General features: G+C 43.1%; 1 protein-coding gene across 2 annotated transcripts; it reads right to left on the minus strand.

The window, feature by feature from the left end:
- Positions 1-9,942: 9,942 nt before the first annotated feature.
- LOC129709661 (hydra actinoporin-like toxin 1) lies at positions 9,943-25,050 on the minus strand. 2 transcript variants are annotated; one of them, XM_055656154.1, is made up of 3 exons: positions 24,147-25,050; positions 11,158-11,272; positions 9,943-10,634 (listed from the first exon to the last, which is right to left on the minus strand). In XM_055656154.1, the coding sequence occupies exons 2-3, from the start codon at positions 11,259-11,261 to the stop codon at positions 10,226-10,228; spliced, it is 513 nt and encodes a 170-aa protein (XP_055512129.1). In that variant the 5' UTR covers positions 11,262-11,272; positions 24,147-25,050; the 3' UTR covers positions 9,943-10,225. The 2 variants fall into 2 exon arrangements, with proteins under 2 accessions (XP_055512129.1, XP_055512130.1); XM_055656155.1 differs by lacking the exon at positions 24,147-25,050 and adding an exon at positions 11,366-11,460.
- Between the last annotated feature and the right edge of the window lie 465 nt (positions 25,051-25,515).

Below are 25,515 nucleotides of genomic sequence, written 5' to 3' on the forward strand. Positions count from 1 at the left end.
GACACAAAGTGCAGAAGTAACTCAGCAGGTCAGGAAGCCTCTCTAGAGGACGAGGGGAGATCGCCAGAGGTAATGAGATTGGTAGCAGTCTGAAAAATCATGGCCTGGTATTCATCTGTGGGGTCATGGTCAAGGGGTAGGTATGAGAAGGTATCCTAGACCTGGTGCATGGCCTCAGTACCCTGACCTCTTCACTTCTCCTTGCCTCACAGCTTCAAATGGGAAAAGTAAAATGTCATCTCTGATGGAAAAGGTGATACTGAAGAAAGAAGTCAATCCTTAATGCAAAGGTTGGAGCTTAGCTTAGTCCAAACAAGAGGACATGACTTCAGAATTAAGGGACAGAAGTTTAGGGGTAACATGAGGGGGAACTTCTTTACTCAGAGAATGGTAGCGGTGTGGAATGAGCTTCCAGTGGAAGTGGTGTCGGCAGGTTCATTGGTATAATTTAAAAATAAATTGGATAGGCATATGGATGAGAAGGGAATGGAGGGTTATGGTAAAAGTGCAGGCAGGTGGGACTAAGGGAAAAAAGTTGTTCGGCACGGACTTGTAGGGCCGAGATGGCCTGTTTCCGTGCTGTAATTGTTATATGGTTATATGGTTAATGCGGAAGGCTTCTTCATTAAGGTCAACCAACAAGGCATCAACACCAAGATTTGTTTGGCTTTTGATCGCCCTGTCCTATAGAGCTACTGTAATCAGGAACACAAGGGACTGGGTGAAAATAGAGACAAAATCCTTCCGTCCCAATTCTGCAGTAATGCCAAACAATAGAATGGAAGTAAATCTTCCAGTCCAAGCTCTGGGGGGATTATAAGAGTTCATGATTTGGCAGAAGATGTAGAATTATTTAAAACATAGAAATAAAATGGAAACAAAAATATGATATATTCCCTGATATTGAATAGTTTTAAGGCAGAACAGAGTCTGCGTGGAGACTATAGTTGTTATTCTAAAGTGCACATTCTTGTCAGCAGGGTTTTCAGAGCATTGGCCTTACTTCAGAAGAAGCCAGTTTTCCTCTACGCTAAGGGGTTATCTTTGCTCACTTTCATTTTTAAAGAGATGTGGTTTTGTCCCACTTTGGTAACCTGGACATGTAGTCTGGACTTGCAATTCAGGCTGTGTTGAGAGGGTTGTTCTGCTTTGGAGATGTTATCTATCAGTGGAGAACTGAAGCAAGGCTTATTTTGTCTTCTCTGAGAAAGGTTAAAATAAAATATCCCGTGGCATTCTCTGAAGAAGAACAAAGGAGTACCTCTTCCATGTTTTCGCTAATACTTAATCAGCAGCAACAACGTAAAAGCACCCACAATTATCTGGTCATTGCTTTTTAGCATTTATTGGGACCAAATTTACAAAGATTGCCTCCTTTGCACTGTATATTTTTTTCCTTTTGCTCTATCTATTGGGTATCTGAGTTTGGTTAAATTGTATCTATGTATAGTATTGTATAATTTGATTGTATAGCGTGCAAAACAACTCTTTACACTTACATCGGCACAAGTGACAATAATAAAACTAACCCCAATCTATTCAAAAGTGGCTCTGCCTCTAAAGTATTTTACTGGCTGTGAAGAATTTTGGGGTGTCCAGAGGTCACAAGAACTGCTGTGTAAATTGAAAATCTTCCTTTCCGTTGTAAAAGTGATCAAACCCAACTCCATTATCTTACAGTAACATTCTTAATAGCTCTTAGAAGAAAATTAATCTTTACGATATTAAATATTAAACCTGCTCTTTAAATGCAAATTCAATCAACTATTTTCCATCAACAAAACCATAACTCCAGAGAATGATAGAATATAATGGTGTCTTGATATTTTATGAGCCAAACTAACTAATTAAGGAAATAATCTGCTTCACTGGTACAGATTAATACTTTGTTCAGTTCCAAGTGTTTGCTTGTTGACATGATGGACATGAGAAATTCCATCAGTTTTCACTTGCCATTCCCTGCCACTCTCTCTCTCTGTAATGATAAACTGAACTCTGAAACTTGACAAGGATAGATTGCAGTTATGCAGAAAATGACCTGCTAAATAAAGATAGTTTGATCGACAGTTTTGTGAAAAAGGATCATTCTGTTGAAATCTCCAGTTTCAATTGCCAGGAGAGGACTAACAAGTGGTGGGCATGAGATGAATGATTGATGATAGTTTGCAAGGACTTGGGATTATTGAAATGCCGGATCAAATCAATGTGTGAACACATGTAAGTCATTAAAGTAGGTGAGACATTGTGTGTCCAACTCTGATGAATAATTCCTTGACTGTGATCTCCAAGGAATGATATCAGTTGATTTACAGAGTCCTCAGTTCAATGCAATGTTGACATTACTTCTAATATTGTTTTGTATTATTATTGATGCCCCAGTATATATTATGAATAAGTAAAAGATGGAAAAATAATTTCCCTTGTCTACTGAAGTCACTAAGAGTACACAGTGTCCTCAATGTGACAATGCTTGGTTGTGTCAAGCACTCAACAAAAAGCTCTTCACTGTACCTCGGTGCATGTGACAATAATCTAAACTAAACACTTCTCATCCTGAGTTCTTATAAGTTATACAACAAAAAATAAATGGTTCTCAAACTTTTTCTGTAGCCTAATGTTGAATAATGGCATTCCGACTGCAATTTCAATGGTAGTCAAGAAAGTCAGTAGCGCATAATAAGATTCACATTTGCAGAATGGCTGCATCACGAGGCAATGGAAAAGGCACCACTACAATCAGAACTCAGTTATTTATTATAGGAGATGAGGGGAAAGAATTCTGGGAATATTGTTCTAAGTTTTCTTCTGCTATGTTGTCATTATTGATCTGTAGTATAAAGACTAATCTGGTTTCACCAAAGTGGTATAGAATGTAACATTGTTTCCTTACTTTTGTGTTCTATTCCTTTTCGAAGTGAATTCTATTAACTGATTCATACTCTTTATGGCCTTATCAACTTATGTTGATGTGCAAATTTTATTTATCTCCCCATCCAGATCATCCTTACTCCATTTAATTTCTTACCTTCTGAGCAATTAGTTGGTTCCTCATTTCCCTGACCAAACTAAATATATAACATTCATTTTGAATTGAATTTGATATATCATTTGCTCTTTCTGAAAGTCTTGCTTTTTCTTCATGTGTTTTAGTAGTTTTTCACATTACCCCAGAGGTTTGTATCATTAGCAAATTTCAATATTACATCTAATCAACGAGTTCAAATTGCTTGTCTATATGTGAATGAACCTCTCCATGCTTTCACTTTCTATTGCTCACCAACCTGGAAAACTTTGTTGTGCTCTGTTTTCCATTTAGAGTCATGGCGTTATACAGTATGTAAACGGGCCCATCGGCCCAATTTGCCCATGCCTAACAACAACCCCACCTACACTAGCCCCACCTCCCCACGCTTGGACCGTAACCCTCTAAACCTATCTTATCCATGAATGTACCTGCCCAAATGTCTCTTTAACGTTATGATAGTACCTGCTCAAATAACTCCTCTGGAACTTTGTTCTATATACCCAACACTCTTTGTGTAAAAAAAACCGTTAACCCTCAAGTTCCTATTAAATCTTTTCCCCCTCACCTTAAACCTATGATCTCTTGTTCTCGAGTTGCCTACTCTGGGCAAAATGCTCTGTACATTTGGCAGGCTCCTTTCAAATTGCCTTAATACATATCGCAAGTCTCTCTGTAAAGTCCATGTATGCAACATATGTTGCTTTGTCCCAAACAATGTGAGGTAAGAACGGGAAGACAGATTATTATCTGAAAGGTGTCAGGTTAGCAAAAGGGGAAGTACATGAGACCTGGGCGTCCTAGTACATCAATCACATCTTCTTCATCTACACAGAACCTTTCCTCTTGCCAAAGAAATACTCCGTGATATACTAAGCTTAATCTTCAATCTAGCCCATTTAAGTTTATCATTTAACATTTCTAACCTTCTTGCACAAGAGACAAGAAACATTTATTTGTCACATGTACCAATTGGCCGCCATAGGCCACGCTAATAAAAATTGGTGATCACCTACTGTTGTGGTCACCAAGGTCATAATGGCTCAATAAAGGCCCTGATTGGAGGGAGGCGCAGTCTGTCCTGCCATCTTTCCCCGCTGACGACATTGCCATTGTAAACGCTAACGGCGAAATAGTACACCCTGCCAAAATGCCCATCTCTAGTCTCTGCTATGCTGTCGTAAAGTCTGCTGTACCAAAACACATTTGGACATCGTAGAAATATGCTTTCACTAAATTTACTATTGATCCTGGAACTCTACAGAAATCAAAAAGCACACCACATAAGACTATGTGGCATAGATCCAAATGCATTTGCCAGGTCCAAAAACACTACATGCAAATCTCTTCTCTTGAGCTTGGCTGGCTGAATCTGGTGCCATATTACACTAATGTGTTCCAAGCAACCTGCCAAACCTGGGATTCCTGCTTTCAGCACTGTGGTATCTATTAACCTATTATTGTTTTTTAATAACCTGCCAGTCTCTGTGGCACTATGCTAAAGAAAATCTTGCCTTTACATTTAGGGCACATATAGACCTAAACTGACTTTAAAGACTCTCTCTCCTTGGGAATGAAAATTCCCCCTGCTCTCCGCCAAACCCTTGGTATAACCTGCTTCTCTCAAACTATTCTCAAGAACTTCCACAAGAATCTAAGCACATCAGGTGCACTTTTATACACCCGGTGAGGGACTCCATTTGGCCCTGGGGCCAAAGAAGCCTTTGCACGCCTTATTACGGCTTCCACTTCCTTCCACTTTGGTGGCAAATCATCTAACATACTCTATCTCTCCTAAGGGTGATATATCTGGAGGGAAACACATTCCCCTTTTCTTTTCTGGATCCGAGTATATAAATATTCCTCAAACTCTTCCTTTGAAGCATTGAGCTTTCCACTTTTTTCCTGCAGTCTCGTGTTGAGACCGACGCAGGAAGCTCCAAAAGCTGCACGATGTTCGACTAACCCCGACCCGGGGTAGATCGCCCGGTGCAGGGGAGCTGAGATTCCTCCCCCGATGCAGGAGCTTGATCGTCCCGATGAGGAAGGCCCACCACTGGCTATGGGAGTAAGCCCCTGTCCCACTTACGTGTCCTTGGCATGCTAATTACGTGACTTCGTCATCGCGTTAAGGCTAAGATGGTCCCGCGAAGGTCGCGCACATCTTCATGCGCCCGCACAGCCGTCTGGAGCGCGTGACGTCATTTGAAGATGGACACAAAATGCAGGAGTAACTCAGCGGGACTGGCAGCATCTCTGGAGAGAAGCAATGGGTGATGTTTTGGGTCGAGACCCTTCTTCAGTCTGAAAGAAGAATCTTGACACGAAACGTCATTCATTCCTTCTCACCAGAGTTGTTGCCAGTCCCGCTGAGTTACTCCTGCATTTTGTGTCTATCTTCAATTTTCTTGGCCCCACTCTGGGAGTAGAAGTGCGGGCGGACCCGGATCCCCAATGGCCGTGAGCCCTAGGCTGAGTTTGACGATCTGTTTCTGCTGCTGTTGGAGGTGAGACGTTGCGTTGTGCCAGGGTCGTGGGCCTGTCCCACTGTCAGTTACACGACAGGCCGTTGGCGTCCAAAGATTTCGTTCAGTACAAAATCCCAGAGCACCGCGCGATACCGCGCACAACTCCATACCCCTCCACATTTCTCAGTGGGACCAGCCCCGTGCGGCCACACGATGCCCGTGCGCCTCACCGCGATGGCAAGGTCGCGTAATTTGTGTGCCAAGGACACGTAAGTGGGACAGGGCCTTAAGATTGTCCCAATCGAGGCCCCGACCACTTCAGGACAAAGAAGGGAGTGATTGAACTTTTTTTTGCCTTCCATCACAGTGTGGAGTCTCTGTGGTGGATGTTCATGTTAAAATGTATTTTGTGTGTTCTGGTGCTTTTTATTGGTATGACTGTATGGCGAATGAAATTCCTCATAGGTTGCAAAACATACTTGGCTAACAAAATATGATTATGTTTATGATTAACATATTTTTAACTAATTTAAATGAATCCATATAAAATGTTCTACCTGACTCACTCCTATTTCTTCCTCCAGTTCTGCCCATCTTAATATTGCTAACCAATTTGTTGCAAAACATGAATTCCCTCTCTCTCATCAACGGTATCCTTTCTCCACTGCTTTCTCAACTGTCTCCTCTCCTTCACTTTCTGTCTCGTCTAGATCTAACCACCTGTGGAGCCTGCACTTTCTTTTTCTCAATAACACCAAACCTGTCCGTACCATATTGATAAATTAACTCTCCCAACTTAACTAATTTGTTTTCAACTGTCCCTTTCAGACTTTCTAGTGCCTTTACCAAATCTTCATTAACAATTTCCAATTCATTCCTTTCACTAGCCCTAGGCAAGTTTGAGTATTCAAAAATGTTTACTGCCATATGTATGGTGTGTGTATGTGAGTGTGTCTTTGGTTATGTGTGTGTGTGTGTGTGTGTGTGTGTGTGACTGTGTGTGTGTGTGTGTGTCTCTTCTGTGCATGAGTTTGTCTGTGCATGCGGCTGTGTGTGTGTGTCTGTCTGTGTATCTGTCTGTGTGGCTGTCTGTCTGTGTGTGTGTGTGTCTGTGTCTGTCTGTGAGTGTGTCTGTCTGTGTCCATCTGTGAGTGTGTCTGTCTGTGTCCGTGAGTGTGTGTGTCTGTGTGTGCCTGTGTGTGTGTGTCTGTGTGTGTGTGTGTTTGTGTGAGTGTGTGTATGTGTGAGTGTGTATGTGTGTGTGTGTCTTTGTGTTCGTTTGTGTGTGTGAGTGTGTGTGTGTGTCTGTGTGTGTGTGTGTGTGTGAGTGTTAGTGTGTGTGAGTGTATGTGTGTGCACTCTGCTTGAAATGCTGTGCAATTGATGTTTCTGCCCTGCACTCTGCTTGGAGTGCTGTGCAATTGGACTTGCTGCCTGCACTCTGCTTGAATGATGACGAGGTAAATTCTCAGATTTTCTTTGTTAAAATTTGACTGCTCAACTTCTCTCCATTAAAATTGTGTTTTTTTTATATGAACAGCAAAGAGACATCAAGAGGCAGTGAGCAGCAGAACACAACAAGAGACACAACAAGAAAGAACTTAAGACTTATCATCTTTAACATTTAAATTCTTGTTATATTTTAAGAGTCATTCATAACAATGTTTGTTATGAATGACTCTTAAAAGCAATGTCAGTTTGTTTTTCTCTTTTTTGTTGTTCTTTTGCCCTATTTTAGTTAATTTTTGGTTTATTAGGTTGTGTATGTGTGTGGGTGGGGGGAGAAACGTGTTTTTGGTCTCTTCCTTCGGGGGGGATGCGACTTCTCTTGTCGTATCCCCCGTCTCCATCTCCACCTGCGCCGAGGCCTAATAGCGGAGCTGGCGGCCTCGGAGCTGGGGCAGCATTCCAGCGGCAGCGACGACCTGATTTCGGAGCTGTGGCGTTCCAGCGGCAACGGTGACCCGACCTTGGAGCTGTGGAGCTTGAACCAGCCTGTTCGCGGTGCTTGGATTCAGCCACGGGACAGACTTACCATCGCCCGGCGAGGTCACAACATCTGAAGCCTGGATCACCTCGGCGTTGAGGGAGAATAAGGAGGGAAGAGACAAAGACTTTAAGATTTTTGCCTTCCATCACAGTGAGGAGGTGCCTGGTGAACTCACTGTGGTGGATGTTAATTTGTGTGTTTTTGTCATTTTTATTATATGTATGACTGCAAGGCAACAAAATTTCATTCAGACCAAAAGGTCTGAATGACAATAAAGGCTACTTTGACTTTGACAAGAGGATTTCAGTATAGGAGTAAAGAGGTTCTTCTGAAGTTATATAGGCCTCTGGTGAGACCACATCAGGAAAATTGTGTACAGTTTTGGTCTCCTAATTTGAGGAAGGACATCCTTGTGATTGAGGCAGTGCAGCATAGGTTCATGAGATTGATCCCTGGGATGGCGGGACTGTCATATGAGGAAAGATTGAAAAAACTAGGCTTGTATTCACTGGAGTTTATAAGGATGTATCTTATAGAAACATATAAAATCATAAAAGGACTGGACAAGCTAGATGCAGGAAAAATGTTCCCAATGTTGGGTGAGTCCAGAACCAGGGGCCACAGTCTTAAAATAAAGGGGAGGTAATTTAAGACTGAGGTGAGAAAAATCTTTTTCACCCAGAGAGTTGTGAATTTATGGAATTTCCTGCCACAGAGGGCAGTGGAGGCCAAGTCACTGGATGGATTTAAGAGAGTTAGATAGAGCTCTAGGGACTAGTGGATTCAAGGGATATGGGGAGAAGGCAGGCACAGGTTATTGATAGGGGACAATCAGCCATGATCACAATGCATGGCGGTGCTGGCTCGAAGGGCCGAATGGCCTCCTCCTGCACCTATTTTCTATGTTTCTATGTTTTTATTCACATTTTAAACTTTAACAAATCCTTTTTCCACTTGCCACGCCTGCGTGTTCTTCATCACAATGGGAACCTAATAGGCAGGAATGGCTGCACTGTTGGAGAGCATCTAAGAGTGTATGGGGGGGGGAGGTTGGAGTGAATGCATGGGGGGGGAGGGGGGGGGGGGGGGGGCAAGGGGCAGAGTGGAGGGGTGGGGGGGGGGGGGGAGGGGGGGGGGAGGAGGGGTGACTGAGTGAACTGCCACCACCAGCCGTGAGTGACTGGACTGCCAGCCCACCAGCTGTAAATGACAGAAGTGCCAGCCCACCAGCCATGATTTAGTGAACTGCCAGCCCACCAGCCATGACGCACTGAACTGGAAGTCCAAGAATCCATTCAGTCTACAATGTCCATTACTAGCCCTCTGGAAATCAGTCCCTTCAGCGCACAGCATCCATCCTAGTGCTCTAGAGATCTACGCAAGGATAGACTTTCCTCCTTCATTGCTGTGATCTGTAAAAAAATGAAGAAAATGTCTAAAATTGATTGTCCACCCTCTCCCCCTTATCTCTCACACAGTCTGTCACCTGTTTTCAGCAGAATTTCTGGCAGTTTCTCAGCTGCAAGCCCACCAGGCCTGAGTTACTGAACTGCCAGCCTGCCATGCCTGAGCGACTGAGCTGCCAGGCCTGAGTGACTGCACCCCCTCCCCACTAACTCCCACCACCCCCTCCCCCCCCCTCCTCCCCCCTCCTCTCTCCCCCCCTCCTATCCCCCATATTCTATCCCCCTCCTCTCACCCCCCCCCCCTCCTCTCACCCCCCCCTCCTCTCACCCCCCCTCCTCTCTCCCCCCTCTTCCCTCCCCAACTCCTCTCTGCCCACCTCCTTTCTCTCCCTCCTATACCTCCCCCTCCCTTCCCCCCCCCCACTCCCCACTCTCTCCCCCCTTCCTGCCCTCTTTCCCCCTCCTCTCTCCCCCCTCCTCTCTTCCCTCTCCTCTCTCCCCCCCCTCCTGTGTCGTTTTTGTAAACCAGCATCAGCAGTTCATTGTGTCTCCTCTGGATATCTCGAGTAGCCATCACACATTGCATAATTTTATAAAATAACGGGACTAACCACTCATTGCCATGCCAATTAATTTTATAGTGGTCATCCAGAAAATATTCTCTAATTTTATTGAATGTAATATGCCTCACCATCCATCGAAAACCAGCACGGTTCCAAAGCCAGCCCACATGCCTTGCGCAATTGTGTCCCACTTCTACCAGTAGTATTTTTATAGATATCTCCACGAAAAAATAAAGCACATTTTGCCATTCATTTTTGTTTGGCCAAGTTGTGTGTTTGCATTATGGTGCAGTGCATGACATTATAGTACTGATAGTACAAAAAACAAACAAAAAAAAAGAATTAGCTAGTCAATCAGGGTACATTCTCGATTGTTTAACATCAATGGTTTCATAATTGAGGTATGAAAATGTTCTAACAATTAGTTATTTTTTTAATGCCTCTTTAAGGTCTTCACAATGAGAGAAAAAAAAGAGCAGTACTGATGATAGATTATAGTTTTATTATCCTTAGATATGTGATTACAATTAGAAAAGAAAATTGCCAAATTACCAACAGTGAACTTTAAGATCTCCTGCTGAACAGGAGAAGTTAAACTATTTATTTTTCAAGCAAAAAATTAACAGACTATAGAATGAATTACCAGCAGTGGTCATGGCAGAGGGATCAGAACACAACATTAGAGTAAGAAGATAACAAACAATGGAAAAAAATGGTTAGTGATCAAATTAAAATAATGAAGGACTTGTATCTAATACAAGAGGTTTTGCAGGGAGTTAAGCATCTCTGATATCTATTTTGAGAATAGCTTTCCGCTCATTAGACATGGTGGCTGAAACCAATATCTTCCCTTTAGTGATGTTCAGTGCTGTGTTTCCCTTGCCCAGCGCTGTCTTGGTAAAGGAAGGTGACTCCGTTAGCTCGGAGTACATCTGGGTGTATAGGTTTTTGTTAGTCGCAATGAAGTAGTCGGGGACATACAGAGCAAACTCGATGCTGTACCTGTTGTAGTCAAACGGGTTGGAAACCTGCAGCGAGATCTGAGTGCTGCCGAACTTGTAGGTCAGCACCCCGACAGCACCGCGGGTTGTGTATGGAGTCTTGATGAACACACACACTCCTTTCTGTCCCCGGTCAATAATGGGGGGTGGTGGATCGGCCACTCGGCCACTGTAACTGTAGGTCCTGTAACAGACACATTACATCTGTATTACGGTATCGAAAGACAGACTATTTCCGATTGTTCTTTAGGTACGGTGCTATTAGGTCAATTGCTTCTTTATATATAAGAAAAGTTCTAATCTTCCCAAGACCACTGTCAGGCAAAAAGGGCAGCAGCCAAAATATATTGTATTTAAATGTGGAAGTGTCCTCAATAAAGTGAACATGCAGTGTTATCAAATGAAGTTAAAATGTCATCTTGTGCATTTTATAATCATAACAGAAATATTTAACTAGCATTGCTTTAATTGTACATTCACTTATTTTGTTGCAACTGGGAGCAAATTAGATTGAGAAAAATAACATCAGCCCACTTTTTTTGTTTTCCATAACGTCAAAATAACTTTTTTTGATATCTCATTTGGGAAAATGATTGTCAACACCGGACTTAATCTCAATAATGCATCAAAAGTGTTTAACTAAGCGCTGTACAGTACTTTGAACTTGTTCCAAAGAGAGAATTGCATAGAACTGTTCTTTTACTTACTCAGGTTCAGTTAAAATGTATTGCGTACTATTGTTGTAGATTTCAACCCCTACACATCTTCCGGTGTCAAGGTTTTGCAATACTCCTTCAATGGATATTGACATCTTGTAAAAACCTGGAAAAGCACAAGGAATCTCCATGAAAAATTGATTGTTTTGGAAGCAAATGAACACATTATCTAGATAAATTATTTAATTAATTTACTCACGGTGCTTTCCAGCAAAACACAATTTTTGGTTTGGACCTGGTTCTGGTCAATGTATATTTCACAGAAACTGCTTGCTGATTGATTCTGAGATGGGAAGTGACTGAGGGCAGTGAGAATATATTGTGAACAGGGAAACGCCCTTGTGTTGGCTCAAGATCAGTCCAAATCTCGCTGCAGAGGCACAGGGAGAAAAGAACCAGAGGGAAATTGAAATTTAAAATGATTTGCTAAATAAGGATACCTTTTGATATGACATGTAGCGGGAGGGAGGGGGGGGGGGGGGGGGGGGGGGGGGGGGGGGGGGGGGGGGGGCGTTAAGAAAGCCTGAAGGGAGTGAGTGTTGCAGCATAAAATGTGGCAAGTTATGGATACATGTAGGTGTGACACAAAAGGATTGAAGAGTTATGAATTCCAAAACCAGAGGAACAAATGTGACTGGAGGGGAGAAATAGGTACAACCCAAAAGAATGACCATTGATTTCGCCAATTTTAGGTAAACTCTAACAACCCCACCTTCCTCTCCCTTCTCCCCCACAACCCCTTTCTTCCCATCCCCTCTACCTCCATGCTCCACCTTGACTCGCACCTACTTCTTCCCTTCCCCTCCACCATTCACTTCCTTCATCTGGCTTCACGGTTCACAACAAAGATCCTATAGCGGAGCAATATAGACCACTCCTGCTACATGCAATGGGCTGACTTGTAGTACGCAGCGGAGCGGAACATGGGCCTTTTTTCCGTCCAATTTTAGTAACCCGACCCGTCCCTCTCACAGTGTAATCAGCGTTGCGGGGGAACAGTTATGGTGTGTGATATAGGGATAGATTCATAATTCTGTTAAATTTTGTTAAAGATTAATATGTTAACAAATTATGATTCTGTTAATTGTACTTTTTATTGGGGTTTTTTAAACTTTTATTTTTAAATGGCTCATGTGCTGTGTTTGTATTTGAGTTGATTTTTGTATTACACGTGCATTCTGTAATTCATCTAATCACACTGTTCACAACTGCAGTATTTGGAAAAATAATAGCAACATGAAAATTCCAGTTGCTCTACTCTTGGAATATTCCTTAATGTTCCTTAATTATTTATTGTGTCTATGGAAGGTAGACAAAAGTGCTGGAGAAAATCAGAGGGTGCAGCAGCATCTATGGAGCAAATTGTGTCTATGGAATTGTGTTTCAACAATAAAATGGGTCTGGTCTTCCCAATAGCCAGAGAGCGGAATGAGATCTGTCTGTAATGGTGGGGGTTTCTAAATGAAGCATTTAACAAAATAAAACATGTTTTGAGCTAGATTAAAAAATGATGTATAACTTAAGGATGGTTTTATTCAGCGACCATACAACTGATTAGATTGTGTAGGAAAGAACACACATACACACACATATGAATGTGATATAAATGTATATAATCATATAACACACACAAATATATTTCTCCAGGTTTTTATATCTAATGTTGAACTTTATTTCAGACTCAAGGCCCAGACAAGGGACAACATTACATATAAATACATTGCAACCTCCCCGCATCTTTACCCTGGCGTCCCAGCCGTGCTGATCCGGGCCAAACTTCCCACACGCTGTGGCAGGAACATAGGCATCTTTTTGCTTTTTATTGTGAGGTAGAGAGAAAATGAGGAGAAGATTTTTATCTAAGATCTTTGATTTTTACGAGGATGTTTCCTTAACCGGCTTCTGTCTCCGCACTAGTATCTTTGCTCCGCTATGGCGGACAAGGATGGCGGAGATGGAAGCCGGTTACGGAAATGGGGCCGTAAATTACCCATGAATCTGCCCATGACCGTACTATGTCTTTTTCGTCGAGTGGACTATCTTGCTCGCTATAGGATCTTTGGTTCACAACTCCTCAATCCTATTGTTTCACATAATCTGTTTTTTTCTCTGGTCTTTGTACGATCATCTACCAATCAACCCCCCTCCCCTTCTGTGTACACCTATGACCTGTCATGTTTTGTCCTGCCAACCCTCTCTTCCAGTTTCCCCACCCCCCCCCCCCCTCTCCTAAATTAATTCTGAAGAAGAGCCCCAACCTGAAATATCACCCATCATGTTCTCCAGGATGTTGCCTGACCCACTGAGATAAGGGTCTGTCCCATTTGGGCGTCATTTGTGCGTCATTTACGTGACATCATTTACGCGTGGCGTGCATTATGCACGCATGACGCGTGGTGGCGTATGCAGTGATGCGTGGTAGTGCGCAGTGAAAGTTATTGGGGCAAATCCTCCATAATTATGGAAGAACTTGGATAAGGACATGGATATTTTAAAAAGACAGATTTGCTGGCTGCAACGAAAAAAAACCCCAATCCACAAACCTGTCTGGCCTGTGGACTTGGGCATCACACAAATATGCGAATGATGTGGACAGTAAAGGCTGAGACGGAGATAACGAGATTATCTTGGATACACAAAGGAAGGAACCAAGCCTCAGCAGACGGTGGTAAACAGGCCAGCCCATGCTCAATCACCATCTTGGATGACCCATCCATCGAGACAATAGGAGCCCATCATGCGATGGGATAACGATCAGGCTGAGGGATCATGACATCAGCAAACCCCTTATCATCGGAAGCCTATTGTTCATGCCAGTTCGAAACTGGGAATCATCAAAAGAACCCTTTTATCCAGAGGATCACCTGGGGGTTTTAAAGGAAGCTCAGGTATAAAACAGGAGTCAAGCCAGAACTCTTTCTCTTTTTCTGCTCTGCTGGACGGCTCGTGAGACCAACTGTAAGTACCCCAGTGACCTGGTGAAATTCCCGAAATAGGATAGAGGTTGAGAAGAAGGGGAAAGGGGGTACTTGCAAGTAAAATTGTGTAAAGTAAGTTTTACGACGTGCCCGATAGTTTTCCGTCCATAGTCTTAGTTTAAACAAAAGTTTAGCCACGTATTATGTAGTGTTGGTGAGATTCGATTTCTCATTGTTGAATAAAGCCTGTAAATTTTAGACTTGCTTTGAGTCCATCTTGGTTTCTGCTTTCCCTCATCAGCACACTCTGGTCAATTCAACCTTTTATCATATCCCACCATAATTCCGAGGTCTAGAACCTAGGGGAATCCCTTTTGTTGTATTCTCTCTCTTGGAAACCGTTCGAGTGGAGTGGTGGCCGTTTGACCCTCCGACAAGGGAGAGAATAACTCGGGCAGTTGGGCCCGAAGTGAAATAAAGGGAAATGCAAAACCCCTACAGCAGCGTCCCAGGATTTTGGGATTCTCAAAATCCTTGTGCGCCACCTGCAATAAGTGCAGTTTGTGTGGGCATTACCGTCGTTTGGTGTGCCTGAGGATTGATTACCAAAATATTGATTTACAGCCAGCAGAACATTGAATATTCAACACACTACAATAATTTTGACAGATACACTTTAATTTTTCAGACCAAAGCCTTCTTATCTCAAAACTTACAAATTATTTTAAAAAATCAGCTCTACTTAAAAGTGCAACCATTCTTGACTTTGACATTCCAATATATCCCACGGAACTATACAATGATCAATATCTTAAACAAATCATTTTCCTTCACTCATTATTTCACAATAGCCTTTTTCCCAGTTAGCAAATTTATAACTCATTTGCTACTCACTACTTAACAAACATATTATACCTATCTGGATCTTAGAGCTGTTTTCTTGAAATTGATACATGTCATAAGTCATAAGGTCATAAGTGATAGGAGCAGAATTAGACCATTTGGCCCATCAAGTCTACTCTGCCATTCAATCATGGCCGATCTATTTCTCCCTCCTAACCTCATTCTCCTGCCTTCTCCCCATAACTCCTGACACACGTACTAATCAAGAATCTATCTATCTCTGCCTTAAAAATAACCGTTGACAGCCTCTACAGCATTCTGTGACAAAGAATACCACAGATTCACTACACTCTGCCTAAAGAATTCCTCCTCATCCACTTCCTAAAGGAACATCCTTTAATTATGAGGCCTCCTGCACCTACCTGCACCTCCACTTATTTTCATAATCTTCTGCAAACTTGGCCACAAAACCTTCAATCTCCTTGTCCAATTAATTAATATACAACGTGAAGAGTAGCTGCCCCAGCTCTGACCCCTGCAGAACTCCTCTAGTCACTGGCAGCCGACTAATATAGCATGAACTATTTTTCACTCCTTTAGAAAGATTGGCCTGTATATCACTACCCTAAATGTTTCAGGAGATATTGGAAGGTCTGGATGGAAAAGGAAGCGCATCATGAGGAAACAAGAACAGCTTCACATTATCTCATAAGCTGAACATTTGAGAGGCTACCATTGAACTCACAATTGTCCAGTTCAACAGCACAGAAGTACATTAGGGATCAAGTTCGGTTTTCGTTAATGCACGACCTTAATTGAAAACTGTAAAAGTCTGTAGGCCAAATATTAAATTAAATACAAATCATACTTTAATAGCATCTCATCAAGTACAACAAAGTGCTTGGCAGCCCATACATTTCCCAGAATCAGTCCAGCTGCATGATTGTGCAGGGCATCATTGGAACAGTGTGCAAGCTGCTGCTTGTAAAAACCCTTCTATTTTGGCTGATTTATAGACTCCCAGACTAAGTCCATAGCTTAACACGGGAGGGCTGGTCCTCCTACGTAATATCCCACCTCTCCACCAATCCCAATATTGCTAGCATGGGTTTTATGGGCCGAAGGGACTGGTTTCCAGAGGCCTAGTATGGAAATTGTGGGCCAAATGAATTTTTGGTCTGGCAGCTCAGTCACTGAGGTGTGGCAGCTCAGTCATTCAGGCCTGGCAAGCTGGGAGCTCAGAAACTCAGGCCTGGTGGGAGCTCAGAAACTGCCAGAAATTCTGCTGAATACAGGTGACAGACTGTGAGAGAGAAGGGGGAGAGGGTGAACAATCAATTTTAGACATTTTCATATTTTCTTACAGATCACAGAAATGAAGGATGAAAGTCTATCCTTGCGTGGATCCCTGGAGCGCTAGTGTGGGTGTTGTGGGCTAAAGGGGCTGGTTTCTAGAGGGCTAGTATGGACAATGTGGACTGAATGGATTAGTGGACTTGCAATTCAGTGAGTCATGGCTGGTGAGCTGGCAGTTTACTAAGTCATGGCTGGTGGGCTGGCACTTCAGTCACTTACAGCTGGTGTGGTGGCAGTTCATTCAGTTACCCCTCCACCCTTCACACCCAAACTCTGCTCCTTGCCATTCCCTTCCCCCCACGCATTCAGTCCATCTCCCCTCAACCTCCCCCCCATGCACTCTTAGTGGCTCTCCGACAGCGTAGCCATTCCTGCCTATTAGGTACCCATTGTGATGAAGAACACGTATACCTGGCAAGTGGAAAAAGGATTTATTAAAGTTTAAAATGTGAATGAGTCTTAAAACATTGCAAGTCCAACCTGTGTGTGTGTGAGGTGAAGGTTGTGTGTGTGGTGGAGGGTGTATGTGATCAACAAATAACAAACTACAAATAATATAGTATTTTGTAGTTCAGAGCTTATTTACTATGTTAAATAGCCTTATGGCTGTCAGGAAGCTGTTCCTGAATATGTGAGTGTGTGTGTGTATGACTGTGGGTGTGACTGTGTGTGTGAGAGTGCATGTGTGTGTGCGTGTGCGTGTGTGTGTGTTTGATTCTGTGTGTGTGAGTGTATGTGTGTGCACTCTGCTAGAAATGCTCTGAAATTGGATTTGCTGGCCTGCACGCCACTTGAAGTGCTGTGAGATTGAATTTGCTGCCTGTACTCTGCTTGGAGTGCTGTGAGGTTGGACGCTGCCTGCAGTCTGCTTGGAGTGCTGGGAGATTGGACTTGCTGCCTGCACTCTGTAGTTCTGTGAGTTTTGACTTACTGCTTGCACAATCCTTGGAGTGCTGTGATGTTGGGCTCGCTGCCTGTACTCTGCTTGGAGTGCTGTGATGTTGGACTTGCTGCCTGCTCCCTACTTGGACTGCTATGAGGTTGGACTTGCTGCCTGTACTCTGCTTGGAGTGCTGTGATGTTGGACTTGCTGCCTGCACCCTACTTGGACTGCTATGAGGTTTGACTTGCTGCCTGCACTCTGCTTGCTGTGAGATTGGACTTGCTGCCTGCACCCTGCTTGGTGTGCTGATGTCAGCTGATCTACATCGGTGAGACTAAGCTGAGGTTGGGCGATCGTTTCGGATGTCAGCTGATCTACATCAGTGAGACTAAGTGGAGGTTGGGCGATTGTTTCGGATATCAGCTGATCTACATCGGTGAGACTAAGCGGAGGTTGGGCGATCGTTTCGCCGAACACCTCCGCTCGGTCCGCAAGAACCTACCTGACCTCCCGGTGGCTCAGCACTTCAACTCCCCCTCACATTCCCAATCCGACCTCTCTGTCCTGGGTATGGGCCAGAGTGAGCAACACCAGAAATTGGAGGAACAGCACCTCATATTCCGCTTGGGGAGCCTGCATGAACATTGAATTCTCCCAATTTTTTTAGCCCTTGCTGTCTCCTCCCCATCCCCCAGCCCTCGGGCTCCTCCTCCTCCCTTTTCCTTCCTTCTCCCCACCACCCCCTATCAGTCTGAATAAGGGTTTTGGACCGAAACGTTACCTATTTCCTTCGCTCCATAGATGCTGCTGCACCCGCTGAGTTTCTCCAGCATTTTTGTGTACCCTGCTTGGTGTGGTTGGGTTTGCTGCCTGCACTCTGATTGGTGTGCTGTGAAATTGGATTTGCTGCCTGCACACTGCTTGGATTGCTGTGAAGTTCGACTTGCTGCCTGCACTCTGTTTGGTGTGCTGTGAGGTTGGACTTGCTGCCTGCACTCCGCTTTGAGTGCTGTGAGATTGCATTTGCTGCCTGCACTCCGCTTCGAGTGCTGTGAGATTGGATTTGCTGACCTGCTTTTAATGATGATTTTTGAGTTTATATTTTGAGAGTCATTCACATTTTAAACTTTAATAAATCTTTTTTCCACTTCCCATGCCTGTGTGTTCTCACAGAGCCCTCTGGAAACCAGTCCCTTCAGCGCACAACACCTATACTAGCGCTCCAGAGATCCATGGAAGGATAGACTTTCCTCCTTCATTGCTGTGATCTGTAAAAAAAGATGAACATTTCTAAAATTGATTGTCCACCCTCCCCCCTTCTCTCTCACAAAGTCTGTCACCTGTTTTTGGCAGAATTTCTGGCAGTTTCTCAGGGGCCAGCCTGCCAGGCCTGAGTTACTGAGCTGCCAGCCTGCCAGGCCTGACTGAGCTGCCAGGCCTGAGTGATTGAGCTGCCATGCCTGAGTGAGCTGCCAGGCCTCAGTGACTGAGCTGCCAGCCCAATACTCCATTTGGCGCACAATGTCCATACTAGCCCTCTGGAAACCAGTCCCTTCAGCCCACAACATCCATGCTAGCATGCCAGAAAGCCCCCCCCCCTCTCCCCCCTCCCCCCCTCTCCCCCTCCCCCCCACCACAGGCCAGCAACATTGGAATAGGTGGGGAGGTGGAATATTGCATTGGGGGACCAGCCCTCCTGTGTGAAGCTGGGACTCAACGGGTCCCACTTACTCTAGTATAAATTAAAATTAACTAATTGTTATGAATGAGAAAGAGCACGTTTAATCTAAATCTCATAAAAGCTCTCTGTTTATCTAATGATTAAAATAAAAAAATAAAAAATTTAAATAAATGGGAATAACTTTTCTATTTTATAAAGAAATGGAATTGTCATCATCCCCATCCATTATGTCCAAAACAATAATTCTTGGCTGGCATTGTTTGTTGAAAAAGGAGGAAATGCAACTGTTGAAATAATTCATTGGATATAGTTGAAAAACATAAAGCAATATAAATCTTTTTAGTTCCAGCATAAATATGGAAGAGGGATATTCCACAGAGAAGATGTGCAGTGATTCCTTCCCAGCTCAGTGGGTGAGAAATGCTGTTCTTTCCCACAGTAGTGGTACCAAAATATTAAATAATAAATGAGCTATTTTTCTTCAGCATAAAGATCAGAAGAAGCAGCTGCCTTATTAGCATTTGAAACGGCCTCTGGTCCAACACACACACCTTCCACTTTAACACACATTTATATTTTCAGCTATGATGACCCAGTTTTCCATTTGTTCTAACTCCACCCTCACCCATCAGATTAATCCTGTGCATACTGAAGTTGGTACATTTTAAGCTTTCAGATTCAGACTGCTTACATTGGGTTTGTGGTGATAGCCATGATCCAAAGCAGTTTGATCAACTTTGGTCCCTATGCATTATACTCACAGCCTCCAAAATAATTACATTTTTCGTCCCTTACATTTTCTTCTGAAGCACCTTCCAACGTGATGAACTTAGCATTTTTAAACTAAACATTTAAGTCATCAGATAAGACATTAATTGCATCCGTTGTATATTTTCATTGTGTCATGTTTAATGGGTAGGAACTGATTTTTTTTAAATTGTAGATCAGGAGATTTCTGTGTTAATTATGACTCAATTTAACAAATAACATTTATTACTCCAGCTTTTTGTGTTTATCTGCAGTTCCTTCTCACGAATAACATTTACTATCAGACTAGGCACGGACGTAGCTCCGAAAATGGTACGATGGTTATGCTGTGCTTATCCGCACATACCCTGTGTACGAACAGTGTGGAATAGAAAAAGGGCAACAATTATAGCCTATAATTATCAGCCTGAAGCTATTTTACTCTTTATTTTTCACACTTCGTATGTAACAAATGATTGATTGAACTGGGCCTGATTTGGTGAAACTATTGTTGCATGTGCTTTAATAAACCGACTAAAATAGACATAATCTACTGCAATATCAAGTTTGATTCCCATCATGACATGCAGTTTGTTTGTATTGATTGATAACCTGCCTTTTTGTCGCTTGGCAGGATGTCTGCTTATCCAACCTTGTGCAGCTATCCCTCCGAAAGATCGAGAAAACAGTGGGGCTAAACCGAGACTTGTGAAGAGGTATTGCTGAGGCTTTTAGAACCTAAAGGACCGTTGTCTTTGGGTACAGTACACAGTGAGAATAATTCATGAGGATATCAATGTCCTTAATATTCTATTATGAGATTTGATTTTTAATAAACACAGCAACTTGGACATTCTTATGAACGGGAGTAGAGTATTGGTCTAATTTTTTTTAGTGATACAGAGCAGAAACAGGCCCTTCGGCCCATTGAGTCGACGCCGACCAGACTTCTTCTTCTTCTAGCGTATGACGTGCACAGCCTACGGCATTTCGTTTGGACCTCAAGGGGTCCAAATGACAATTAAATTGAATCTCTTGAATCTAAAAATGCAGGTCAACTTGTTCTATTTAATCTATTGTTTGTGTACGTCCGGTTGATTACATGTTGAAACAGGGTGGCCCACGTGAAGGTTGCAATCTCTCACCCCACACCGACCAGTGATCCCCGTGCACTAGCACTATCCTACACACGGGACAATTTTCTAATCTTTACCAAAGCCAATTAATCTACAAACCTGTACATTTTTGGACTGTGGGAGGAAAGCAGAACACCATGGGAGAATGCACAAAGTCCACACAGACAGCACCCAGAATCAGCATAAAACCCAGGTCTCTGGCCCTGTAAGGCAGCAACTCCACAACTGCACCACTCTGCCACCCTAAAATGACCATCCTGGTCATTTTGTTCCAGATTATTTGAGACAGCACAATGGTGCAGCTAGTGGAGCCACAGTCGCAATACCAAACAAACTTTGCCTCTGGTGCAGTCTATGTGGAGTATGTGTTGCAGTCTTTCAACATGGAGTCTGTGTTGCTCGCTAAGCTGTTATGGAGGGTAACACAACGATACCCAGTACATTTATGTTCTGTCTGCAGCTCTCCTGCTGATATGGGTTTCTTCATCCTGTTACATGACTAGAGCTCTAAACTGCATGATTGATTGAAGACAATGCCTTTCAATAGAATAGCAGTGCATGCTACAACAAAATAGCAAGGGTCATACCACCCAGCAGATTAAATTCTCACGGATACTTATATAAACTGAAAGCTACCATTAATCTGCTCACACATGTTCAATGTAAATTTTGCCTCTCAACTTCATTGAAGTCTTTAGTTTAGAGAACTGCACTGTGGAGAAGAGGGGAGAGTAGTCATCATTGGGAGATCTAAGCACACAATCAACGCCAAATTTGCACAATGCAAGAAGGCAGCTCATCCTCTTACCAAAGGCAAATAGAAAAGGGAAAATAAATGATGGCCTTCACACATCATTAGAGAAAATAAGTGAATAAAAATCATGATGTTGAGATTATTGCTCTAATGCTTTGTTTTGAAAGGAAATTAGGTGTTTTGATAGTTAAATTCATTTTATAAATAAATCATCAATCTTTTTAAGCCAGACCCATTGGGTTATGGAAATTAGTGGCAGTGATGTGGCATCTTCCCAATAGGAGTAGAAGTCCTAATTCGCCATTACTTGAAGTGTTTTTATCCAATTAATCTTAATAGATACTAAATGCTGGAGGAACTCAGCAGGCCAGGCAATATCTCTGGAGAAAAGGATCTTGACCCAAAACGTTACCTATTCCTTTTCTTCAGAAATGATGCCAGACTCTCTGAGTTACTCCAGCATTTTGTGTCTAACTGCGGTGTAAACCAGCATCTGCAGTTCCTTCCTATACATATTTAATCTTAATATTGTTTTATGAGAGCTATCATGAATGGCATCGCTGTTCGGATGATGGGAGTGTTAGAAACACATTTTATGCACAAAAAGAAAATGTAAACATGTGGACTTGGAGTCATAGAATCATTGAGCAATACAACATGGAATCAAGTCCTTCAGCTCAATTCCTCCACGCTCACCAAGTTGGCATTCTGCACTGTTCGCACTTACCTGCATTTGGCCTGTATCCCTCTAAAAATATCCTACTCAGATATCTGTTCAATTGTCTATTTGAAATTACATGTTGTGATGTTTGGTGGACTGTGTGGGATGGGAGGACCCGTTGCTCCTCCCATGCAGCAGGTGGCGCTGCACAGGACAAAGGGAGATGTTTTGTATATAGTTTATCCTGCCTGTAGACAGTGTGTGTGTGTGCAGCCATTTTTGACGTCTTGCTGCCAGCATTGAGTAAAGCATTGAAGACTTATGTTGCAAATTAAAGACTCTCAAGTTCTGTGCAGACTTAGAAAACAAATACGAAACATGTATTCATTTATGAAGAGAGAACATGAAATTATTTTTAAAAGTTTGAAAGGAAAGTTGGTTGTCAAGTAAAGAAAGTTGGTTGCCTTGCAACGAACAGAGGAAGCTGCAAGGACTTTCCCTGATCCCAGGTTAGTAACTGTGTGGGTCTAGTTTCCTCCTTCCAGTTCAGTAAATGGGTTGGCAAATTGATTTTGGGGCTGATTTCTCAATTAAGGTCAGAGTTAAATAAATGAAACTAAAGCGATGAAATGATTACCAATGACAAAATGCAGAAGAGGGGAGGGAGTTCCACATTAACCATGTCAAATTGGGAATTACGCCCAAGAGAAATGGACAACAACAAAAAAGGGATAAATTATGAGGTTAAGGCAGCGGAAGCGCTGAAAAGAAGTCTGAGGAGCTAGATAATCTGGTGCAGGTGAAATTAATAAAGTGATTTATTGCAATAAAAGATTTGTACAAAAACGTCTGCAATAAAAAGCAGCAAACAAAGGTGATAGAAAAATGAATACGCCGGAGGGAAAACTAATCTGGATCTAAACTAATGCATGAAAATGGCATGTAAGAGGTGGGAGTCATTACATGGAGAGAACAGGCATGAGTTGGAAATAAGGAAGGAAGAAACAAGAGCACCTGGATTGACATGGAGGCTGCACTGATGGAGCACACAGCCAACATTGGGGAAGCTTTGACGCAGTGCCCATTCCCACATGGGAGTATCACTGAGGGAAATCCAGTTCTACGTTAGGGCAGCATTGAATAAGTTCCCAGGCTAATACCAGGGCAGCACTGAGGAGTCCCTGGACCACTACAGGGCAGCACTGAGTGAGTGCCTGGCCCAATCCAGGGCAGCTCTGGGTGAGCCTCCAGGCCAACATTGGGGCAGCACCAAGCGATTGTCTGGGCATTCTCTGCCGCTGTGTATCACTGATATTCTTTCTCTTATCTTTTGGGTGATGCTGATAACCACATCTGAGTGCATTCTATAGAATGTTGCTTCACATGTTTCATAACCTTTAATAATTGCTGTTATACAAAATCATTGTATAGCTCCTGACTACATGGCATATTTGATTAACTAACACCCACCCTTCACATCTTTATTCTTTATGGATTTCAGAAAATAAATCATTTACTGCATTGTCAAACGAGGATGCCAAGAATATGCACAGAAGGTACAATGACAAAATTGAACTTAAAAGGTGAATAGAAGTAGAAGAAATAGAAATTTAAATGATGGTTTCCAGTAAGTTAACTGCATTGGTTCTGGCAATTAATAAATTCTGATTGAACTTGCAAAGAAGGATAGGCGACAGATAAAGAAAATAATAGTTAGAGAGTGACAGAAAGGCAAAGTGGAGAAAGAATGTGGAGACACAGACTCTCCCATCAAATGGCCAGCAATGTAGGTTGGTCAGGATGGTATTTTTTCATTGTGAGCATTCAACATTTACAAAGTTGATTGCACTGCTGATTGTGGTTCCATTTTCTCCAGTCAAGCAGTTAATAACTCTGATGAGTTAATCCTGAACCACAGTCTTCTAACTGCCCTCAGAAATTGTCTAGCAAGCCATCTGGGGATAATGGAGAGTACACAACTGTCCCTTAAACACTACTTACAGTATGTTGGGCCATTGAAGTGGACGTTATGGTGTCTGAAGAGAACTTTAAATTCCCACCATTTTCCTCTGTGAAGCAGCAGCAAAGTTGCAGAATCAGCTGTCAATGTACATCCATCAGCCTTTGTGTAACTAAGTTAAACAAACCATTGGGCTATGACCTGTGTTGAATCATCGAGCATCAGATCAAGTAGATGTAAAAGTTCAAGGGATGTTTATTTGAAAGGCTGGCAAAGGGTAAATTAACCAGTGCTCCTGTTACAGATAGACATCCAGTGACATCTGCTGGGCACACATTGATATTGCTATTTGGTGAGGCGAAGATGGAGCTTGCTTGTGATAGTTTGTGCTCTGGTGTGTGTGTTTGTGTGCTTTATGGTTCAATGGAGCTTTATTTGTCACACGTGCAACTGAACAGTGAAATTATTTTTGCACATTTACACATGCGGGCACCGCCAATTTTCTGGCGCCATTTCCACGTCCATAGTCCAGTCCGCCCGGGCGCTCAGTTTACTGGAGCAGCTCCCGATCTAATAAGTCCCAGGCTCCTGGAGGGCCTTCCTATATTGCCTTCGACCAGATTGACCCACGAATTGATGTCCGTCTCCTTGCCCAACCATCTTTGCGTCCCGGGGCCGCCCCCTGCAGCTGACCTTAAAGGCGCTTGAGGAATTACCCTGGTTTGCACTGGCCCTTGCGCCTGGCATCTGATGTCTCCAGTAACTCCCTCCTCACTGGTCTTCAGGGGATGTGCAGGGTCTGGGCCCAGTGGCTACCCTCAACAAGCTGCAATTGGACGAGCTTTCATGCCTTCCGGCCGGGTTCCTGGTCTCGTGGTCAGTCGAGCCTGCGGGCCCTGCCGGCGGGGTTCCCACTTCTACTGCCACGGCATCTCAGGAAGGCCTCTGCTTTCCATTCTCTTCAAGCCTGGGATGTTTCATAGTCTTCATCATCAGGACTCAGTGCCATGACCTTTCCCTATTCATGTCACCGGCACGTCTCCGCTCAGCTGTATGTCCCGCTCCATGCAAGAGGGATCTTTCCAGCAGGTTTTGAAGTCCTTTTCGAAGAATCTTGTGAGAAGGAAGATAAGGGCATGGCTCTCATGGAGTTTAACATAAATTACTGCCTTCAGGGGCTGAAACAAAAATGATAGCTAATCTTTAAATATTTTTGTTTGAGCAGTGAGTAGGTTTTGATTCCATCTGAGAACCCGTTCAATCACTAGAGTGCTGAGCCTCACACCTTAGCTGTACTGACAACATCACTACAACCCACTGAGTGTGTCTCTGGTGATGTTAATTAACTGCCTGTTAATGTTGAGCTCACTACTCAGTTAGTACACACTAAATAAACGGAAAGGAATGAAG

This window comes from Leucoraja erinacea, chromosome 26, assembly GCF_028641065.1.
Source record: "Leucoraja erinacea ecotype New England chromosome 26, Leri_hhj_1, whole genome shotgun sequence".
Taxonomy (NCBI): Eukaryota; Metazoa; Chordata; class Chondrichthyes; order Rajiformes; family Rajidae; genus Leucoraja; species Leucoraja erinaceus.

Coding starts and splice junctions, on each gene's coding strand:
- LOC129709661 (XM_055656154.1), bottom strand. CDS start 11,261: ATGTCAATATCCATTGAAGGAGTATTGCAAAACCTTGACACCGGAAGA. Junction 10,635..11,157: donor TACATTTTAACTGAACCTGA/GTAAGTAAAAGA, acceptor TGTCTGTTACAG/GACCTACAGTTACAGTGGCC.